This window comes from Mastomys coucha, unplaced genomic scaffold, assembly GCF_008632895.1.
Source record: "Mastomys coucha isolate ucsf_1 unplaced genomic scaffold, UCSF_Mcou_1 pScaffold14, whole genome shotgun sequence".
NCBI classification, from domain to species: domain Eukaryota; kingdom Metazoa; phylum Chordata; class Mammalia; order Rodentia; family Muridae; genus Mastomys; species Mastomys coucha.
In genome coordinates, this window is record NW_022196896.1 from 84,684,760 (window position 1) to 84,693,808 (window position 9,049).

The 9,049-nt window shown below is 41.9% G+C and overlaps 1 protein-coding gene across 1 annotated transcript in view; it reads left to right on the forward strand.

Moving 5' to 3' along the window:
- LOC116089178 (aldehyde oxidase 2) overlaps nucleotides 1–5,000 on the forward strand; it is an 89,712-nt gene extending 84,712 nt beyond the window's left edge. The window contains exons 35-36 of the mRNA XM_031368841.1: nucleotides 3,256–3,330; nucleotides 4,850–5,000. Coding sequence (XP_031224701.1) covers nucleotides 3,256–3,309 — 54 coding nt within the window. The 3' untranslated portion in view covers nucleotides 3,310–3,330; nucleotides 4,850–5,000. The remainder of the gene's footprint in view (nucleotides 1–3,255; nucleotides 3,331–4,849) is intronic.
- The last annotated feature ends 4,049 nt before the right edge of the window (nucleotides 5,001–9,049 follow it).

Below are 9,049 nucleotides of genomic sequence, written 5' to 3' on the forward strand. Positions count from 1 at the left end.
TCATTGCAAAAGAGAAATGATAAATCTGGCAGCTCAGCAGTTGAGGTACACCTGAGGCCACCTGAAACACACTGGGTCTAAAGCAGCAGCCATCCCCTCTGGACTGGTGCTGCACCCTCCAGGGCCCAAGCACTCTGGGCTGGGGGGGGGGGGAGGAGGGAGGAGGCTGTGGACTGCATGAATCTAAGTCCTAGTCCAATCTAAGTTCTAGTTCCAGTCAGAGTGCAAGTGCCCTGCACAAAGTGAAAAACAGGCTTTTATGGTATACAGAAAACAGGGCGAATGACAAAAGTCACATAGGCAGGTGACAGTCACATCAAGGTTAGTAAGATCAGGTATCCAGGTGTGAAGCGGGTGGAAGAGCAGTGGTGCCCTCCCTGCTGGGGCTATTTTGGTATTCCCATGCTAATTCTCTGGGTCTGCTGGAGGCAAGCACCAGGAAGTTCCAATCTAGCAGTTCCTGCTAATGCCCTTAAGTGAGGGAAACCCTTCGATTACTCTCTAGTATGTAAAACAGTTCTGTCTTCTGTGGGACTGCTCTGAGAATTCTAACTATGTGCTGAACTCTGTTGCTAAATCCGAGGACATCTTATCTGATAAGGCAGATTCCTTGTGAGAAATTCCAAGCTAAGGACAGCTTAGAAATAAATTAAGATATATTGGAACATTGTGCTGGCCAGGAAACAATGCCCAATCTTAGCCATTTACGAATCATTTCTTGGGGTACCTTTATGCCTAAATAAGAAGGCAACGGGCGGTGGTGGCACAAGCCTTTAATCCCAGCACTTGGGAGGCAGAGGCAGGCAGATTTCTGAGTTTGAGGTCAGCCTGGTCTACAGAGTGAGTTCCAGGACAGCCAAGGCTACACAGAGAAACCCTGTCTCGAAAAAACTTTAAAAAAAAAAAAGAAAGAAAAAAAAAAAAAGAAAAGAAGGTGTGTTGAAGATTGGAAAGACTAATCTGGAACACTTCTGAGTTAGGAGATGCCAACGACTGACTGAATACCCAGGAGGCACAAACTCCCTTTGAAGTCATAGTGCCTCTTATCCTTAGTCAGTCTTTTACCCCCAATATTGTAGACTTTACTGGAGTAGATGAGTAGGCATGGCAGCCACAGAGTGAAGAGGATCTCACTTAGTTCCCTGCTGGCCTTGATCTTACCAAAGATAACCTTGAACTGTGCTGTCCTGATTGGGTGGCTATCCTAATTGAGAAAACCAACCTGTCTTCCTGTGGTCTGTTGATTCCCCCCTCCATCCACCCCCCCCCCCCAAATAGTGTGTATCAGTAGCAACATCTTTTCTGAAATAAAGCCATTCATTTGGAAAAGTCATTTGAGAGGGGGTGAGATGGCTCAGCAAGTAAAGGTCTTGTGTCTTGTGTGTCTGTATGCCTGTCTCTATCAAAGGGCTTTGCTTTCTCTTTTACTGAACGGCGTGGAAAGCATCACACAGGGAAAGGAATGAGGGGCACTTTACCGAAATCTTTAACAGAGTTTTATAAGAGATTAAGTCATTGATTCCAAATGACCCCAACTGACCAGATAACAATTATCCTTGTTTATCAACTGATACCCGTAAGTGTGGTGTTGAGCACTTATGGTGGCTATTCATCTTATAAGATTGCTTTTAACTTCAGTATCTGCTATGTTCTGGAAAGAGTACACATACATTGTTCCAAGGCAGGGACATGGAAGATTACATAATTTAAGATGACAACTATGGGGGCTGGAGAGATGGCTCAGTGGGTAAGAGCACTGACTGCTCTTCCGAAGGTCCTGAGTTCAAATCCCAGCAACCACATGGTGGCTCAAACATGCCCTGAAAGGTAAAATTGCAGCAAAATTCCCTTTTTTCTTTCATTGTTTTGCTGTTATTGTTGTTTATTTTTTTTTTAAGATTTATTTATTTATTATATGTAAGTACACTGTAGCTGTCTTCAGACACACCAGAAGAGGGCATCAGATCTCATCACAGATGGTTATGAGCCATGTGGTTGCTAGGATCCGACCGAACTCAGGACCTTCGGAAGAGCAGTCAGTGCTCTTAACTGCTGAGCCATCTCTCCAGCCCCGATTGTGGAAATCTTTACAGCTTTCCATTATTGGGATAAAATTTGATTTATTTAGTCCCTTTGTAAGGATGGGGATGTAGCTCAGAGCTAGAATGAATGCTTAGGCTGCATAAGGTTCTGGGTTTGATTTGTAGTCTCAAAAAATGAAGATAACTTAAAATGGACATAAAAGTCAACCCTTCAAATGAAAACAGGAGCACAGCAGAGGTAATGAATGTGTTTGTGGCTGTCTTAGTCCGGGTTTCTATTCCTGCACAAACACCATAACCAAGAACCAAGTTGGGGAGGAAAGGGTTTATTCAGCTTACACTTCCACATTGCTGTTCATCACCAAAGGAAGTCAGGACTGGAACTCAAGCAGGTCAGGAAGCAGGAGCTGATGCAGAGGCCATGGAGGGATGCTACTTACTGGCTTGCCTCCCCTGACTTGCTCAGCTTGCTTTCTTATAGAACCCAAGACTACCAGCCCAGGTATGACACCACCCACAATGGGCTCTCCCCATTTGATCACTAATTGAGAAAATGCCTTACAGCTGGATCTCATGGAGGCATTTCTTCAAGGGAGGCTCCTTTCTCTGTGATGCTTCCAATTTGTGTCAAGTTGACACACAAAACCAGCCAGTACATTGGCCCTGAGGCCAAAGCTAAAAGGACAAATTCTCAGAAAAGATGGACATCTAGACCACAAGGAAGATAAAGGAGTCAAATTCAGGAAACTTGTAGCCCAGGATAGTATGGAGAGCTTGGGGTTTAACTAGCAGAAGCACACACCATGCATCTTTGGTTAATGCTGCAGACGGAGATGGGAAAGAACATTTAATCCAGTCACTATCTCTTGTCATGTGCTGATGAAAGTTATCATTCTCGAAGAATGCCAGGGTCCAGTTCCCCAGAAGCCTGAAAAATCCTGCCTTCTCTTATGAGAAGTTTTGCAACCTTAAGATTTGATATGGCGGGCATACACCCAGCACACAGGAGACAGAGGCAGGTAGGTCTTTTTCTATGGCTTTCATGCCAGCCTGGTCTATATGGAGAGTTTAAAGCCAGCCACAAGAGTGTATTGACACCCTGGGGTGTTTGTTGTTGTTTTAAAAGAAAAAAAAGATGATTTGATGTGATTTCTCTGGTCAAAATTACAGTACACATGTTAAGTTTTGGTCTTTTCTTTCTTTTTTTCTTTAGATCCCGAGAGATGACCCAAAGACGGCTAAACCTTGGTCTATACCTATAGCTTAAGCAGTTGTCATTTCCTAAGAGGTAAGATAATTAAGTTAAGTGACAATGACTCCAAGAGAGGGGAAAAAGAGTTTTCAAACCACGTTCCACGGAACCCTAGATTTATGCAAGCATTCAAATCACTGTATCTTTTTTTTTTTTTTTTTTTTTTTTTTTTTTTTTTTTTTTTTTTTTTTTTTTTTTTTTTTTTTTTTGGTTTTTTCGAGACAGGGTTTCTCTGCGTAGCCTTGGCCGTCCTGGAACTCACTCTGTAGACCAGGCTGGCCTCGAACTCAGAAATCTGCCTGCTTCTGCCTCTGCCTCCCAAGTGCTGGGATTAAAGGCGTGTGCCTCCACTGCCCGGCATAAATCAAAACTCTTGAAGTTTATATTTAATCAGTCAGATTTATATATCAATAAATTCTCAGTTCTCAAGATGCCTAAACAATAATTTCAGAGCCAGTTGATAATGATATAAACTGCCCACATAGATAAGACAAATTGTCCTATAGTTATCCATCCCTTATATGATATTCATAGCTACCTGTGGCTATTTAAAAGCCACGTGGAATCTAGATTGTCCTGTTCCTCCTCCATCTTCCTTCATTCCCCTCTGTCTCCCAAAACCCTAGCTCTGCTTCCATTTTCCCTGTCCAATCACAGGCTTCTAGTGGTATTAATATTTAAATTGATTGGACAGGGAAAATTCTGCTACATATAACCCTTTCTGTTCAAATAAAAAAAACTTTTTGGGCTGGTGAGATGGCTCAGTGGGTAAGAGCATTGATTGCTCTTCCTAAAGTCCCGAGTTCGGATCCTAGCAACCACATGGTGGCTCACAACCACCCGTAATGAGATCTGACGCCCTCTTCTGGTGCGTCTGAAGACAGCTGCAGAAAATTACGACAGATGGAGTGGGCCGGAGCGAGCTGGGCCCGCAGAGGTCCTGAGTTCAACAGCAGCCATGTACATGATGGCTCACAGTCATCTGTACAGCTACAGTGTACTCATACACATAAAAGTGAAATAAAATAAATCTCTAAAAAAAAAAAACCTTTTCTCTCAAATATAAATTTATCACAACTATTATCATTTTATAATTTATAAGGTACAAGATAGACCTAACACCCAGTCCATCATTTTTGTCAATAAAATAGAACACTGCCATCTAACCTAACTTAAAAGCCTTATAATTCTACACCTTATAATTCTACACCTTACCAAGACTTATGTCTTGGCTTTAGATTGTATGCCATCTGAAAACTGTCCTCCCAAATCTGTTCTCTCCATGTTAAATAGCGTGGGTTGGCTATAAGACTATAAGTAGTCTTTCAAACCTGTCAGAAATCTGAGAATGACAACATTATCTGAAGATATAGGAAGCCTAACACAGCTTCCAGAACTGAGACAGTAAGTCAGGAAGTTGTAGCATTAGCCTTCAGCTTCTGGCCCAGAATCATCTGACAGACCTTTGAAAAACAGGAATCATTAAGGACTAGACTATTCCGTCTCGACAGAGCTAAGCTGTCCTAACCTGTAAATTGTGTCCTTTCAAAAACAGCACGGGTCTGCAGGAGAGATAGGCAATTTCTGCCCAGTGGCCACAATGTACAACCTCACCTGGAAGTATAGATGCTGGTTCTTTGAATCCATGAATGGGGGCTGTTAGGAGCAGAATATGTCTCAACAAGTGAATAAATTACATTAAATGTCACATTCTGTGGATTTCTGACTTTTTCGAAAACCAATGTGTCTATGTAAAGTAATTTGGACTGTTGTCTGTTAATTACCCTCAGCTATTTCTAATTAAAATATCTGAAAACACCCTAACAATAAACTCAGAGTCACGAATTTGCTATTTGGTCCTTAACTCACAGGCTTAAACATCTCAGATGAGTTTATTTTTTTCTCATTAAAATTGTCTTATAATAACAACATGTTGAAAGAAAATGTTGTATACTTATGTCTTAGTTACAGTTTCATTGCTGTGAACAGACACCATGACCAAGGCAACTCTTATAAGGACATTTTCAGATGAGTTTATAATAACAGTTATAGAAGGACTGAGTCTAAGCCTTGTAGTTTTAATTTTTTTGTTTCGATAGAAGAAAATTATACCAATGAAAACCTTGATTTTCCATCAAAATAAATACTGTACCAAAATAAGAAATTATGACTTCAACTTAGTAACAAATTTCTCAAATGAGATTATGGCTACACAGTCAATTCTAGCTATTTCCCCCCTGTTCCAATTATGACCATTTCTAAATTCCCCAGAAAGGCAACCTTAGAATAACCACCTCTAGCCCCAAGGCCCAGGGAACTGGGACAACGACTCTTCATAACTTCTTCAAGCTGAATATGGACGTTGAGTTTTGTGCTGGGATTAAAGGCATGCGCCACCACCGCCTGGCCCACGTTGAGATATTTTTGAAGAGGAAGGGGGATAGGGAAAATGGGGGAGTTGATTGGCCTTAAGAAGGCCACACCAACGATTGTATTAATCTCTGATGTCTGTGTCCTGACTGGATCCAGCTGAAAGTCTAAGACATCAGGAATTCAAGCAGGTCAGTTTAGCATGTCTGATGATGGATCTCACCAAAGCTGTATATTCTGTAATATACAAATCTCAAAACAAAATTTTAGTATCATCAAGATAACTTTTTTGTTTCAATCTCTGCAATCTAGTTCTCTGGGGGTCTCCCTCTATCAAATCTGATCCATCTGGCTCTGGAAGATGTCCAGAGATTAATCACCTTTCCTAAAAACACAAATCTGTATATCCTTCGGTCAGTAACCAGAAAAACTTGTATTTTGGCCTCTCTCTCAGATGAATATGACCTCTTTCTCAGATGAATAATATAACCACAAAACTCAAAATCACTCCCATTTTGAAAATTCAATCAATCCAAAACAAATGAAGTCAACTAAAATACTGTACGCGCCTATTTTTATGCTTTTTCCATTTTGTCATGCAGGATAGTAACCCAGAATTCCTGTGGAGCCCACGTTAGACAGAATTTAAATGTTCTGTAAATCTTATTAGAGCAATATGTCTTCATGCCATCTTAAAAACAATTGATTCACACGTCTATCTATACCTGCTTATAAGCAGGCAGCTAGTCAAACCAGGATTAAAACCCAGAATTCCCATGGAATTAGACAGAATTTGAGTAGCCTATATGACTTAATAGAGCAATATATCTTTATACATCTTTAAAGGAATTAATTCAAACTTTCACTAATATCTGCCTATAGGAAGCAGGTAGTTTTTACTTGTAAGCTCTCTGCCTAGAACAGCCTGCACTCCCCACAGCAGGGGACCTCAGAGACAGTTTCTCTGTTTCAAAGTTTCCACACTTGAGTCCATGTGTCAATTTTCTCTAAGAAAATAAAACTCTAACTTTCAGGCTAATAATCTTAAATTTTTAGTGGATTCTTGCCCAACATGTTGGCTCGCCACCTGTTTCGGGAAATATTTAAAAAGTGTCACCATCCCATGCTAAACCCAGCTACTCTTTCCCCCACCTCTTGGCTAGCCCCAGTCCGCAGTCTTCCCTTCTCCAGTTCACCTTCTCAGCCATCCACCCAGACTCAACTGGATTCCAGAGAGAAAGGTACAGTGGCAAAGCGTGGGTTTGCCTGATGTGTACCACAAAAGGCTGTGGGAGTTTTGAAGCACCGGGCTGGCATGGTAGCGACCCACCAGTGTGAATTTAGTGAGCTGGGTAGAGAGATTTTGGAGCTCTGAGTCAGAGATTCTCCAAGAGATAAGAACAGGCCAACTATAGCCCACCGGTGCATGGCCAGCAAGCCTGCCTGGGCAGAGGGTAGTTGGGTATAGTGCAGGATGGAACCACTTTTTTAATATTTACTGCAACAATAGCCAACACTGAAGTTTTTATTCTTAAATAAAATAAAAAATGAGATTGGAGTAGATTAAGATATTTTAAACACCCTGTTCTCTGATTTGTGTGAGGTACTTACAACTCAAAACTAAAGCCGACTCTGCCAATGTCTGCCTTTCTGGCTAACTGGTGTTATCCACAAGGGTTATCTGTATGTGGGAGGTTCAGCCACTTCAATTTTGTGCTGTTGCCTTGACACAAAATCCAGAACACTAGAGGCTTTGAAAAGTGACACTGAGATTCCCTGATGAGAAATATGTTATTGTGAAAAAAATTCATAATCTGGGGGGCTAAGAATAGCTCAATGGATACGATGTTTGCTAAGCAAGCATAAAAATCTGGGTTTGAATCCCCAGCACACATGAGAAAATGATGGCATCCATAATCAGCACTGGAGAGGCCAAAATGGTAAAGCATGGGTTTAGGGAGGGATCCTGTTGGGGGAAATGAGGTAAAAGGACTGGAAAGACAGCTCTGTGGAGAAGCGCACTTACTGTTTTCTTTTTTTCTTTTTGAGACAGGGTTTCATTGTGTATTCCTGGCTGGACCAGAACTCATAGAGATCTGCTTGCCTCTGCCTCCAGAGTACACCACCATGCCCAACTCCTTCATTGCTTCTCTCTCTCTCTCTCTCTCTCTCTCTCTCTCTCTCACACACACACACACACACACACACACACACACACACACACACACTCACATGCACACGCTCTCAAGCTCTAAAAGAACACCTGATAACCTAGAACTATCATCCTAGTACTTGAGGAGTGAGGCAGGAAGATCAGGAGCTATGTTGCATAGCAAGTTTGAGGCCAGCCTGGGCTACATGAGACCCTATCTCAAAAAGCAAAAAGCAAAAGGAAGGAAAGAGGTGGGGTTGGGAGGAGAGAGATCTCAGTGGTGAAGAGTGTGTGCTGCTCACCCGGAGTTTAGACGACTCCAGCTCCGGGAGATCTGAAGCCTCTGGCTTCTACAGGCACATACAGGAACACTTACTTACACAAACACATAATTAAAAATAAACTTTGAACTACATTGTCAACTTTGATCTCCAAAGTTGAAACATCCTCAGATGGCAAATCAAATGCAGAAGAAAGGAAATGGGGTTGGAGATATAGCTCAGTGCTAGGTTAGGCAGCAGGTCCAACCTCCAGCACAAAGAAGACAGTGTGGGGGGAGGCAGGAAGGGAGAATGATGAAAGGAATGAAGTAAAGATACAACCTTTTACCGCTTTACCGGTTACAGTTATTTTTATGTCAGGAGTTGGTTTTTTTTTTTCTTCCAATGCTTTGCAAAAAAAGAAAGGAAGGAAGGAAGGAAGGAAGGAAGGAAGGAAGGAAGGAAGGAAAGAAGGAAGGAAGGAAGAAGGCAAAGCCCACAAAAGACAAACTTAGATGTACACTTCATTCTTAGTATCTTTCACCTACAATTTTAACTCTCTGAACTCCTCAAAGTAGCTCCTGTGTTTGCTTCATAAGCAGAGGTTAAACACTGACTTTATACCTCTCTCTGGACATGACTTGTAGTCCCAGCATGTGCAAGGTGGGAGCAAGATGATCTAGAGCTCAAAACCAGCATTAGCTTATTTTGTTCCAGGGCAGCCTGAGCTGTGTGAGACCCTGTCTCTAAAAATAAACAGAGCTGGCAAGTGGCTCATGGGTGAGGTGGCATTTGTTACATGAGATTGATTCCCAGGATATATATGGTAGGAAAGAACAGACTCCATTAAACTGAACCAACTCCCAAAAGTTGACCTCTGATCTCAAAAAAAGCATGTCAGGCCAAGCGCCTCTACCCTCGGAGCCATCTCACAAGCCTACCTCTACCACTTCCTCCACCACCACTTTTTTTT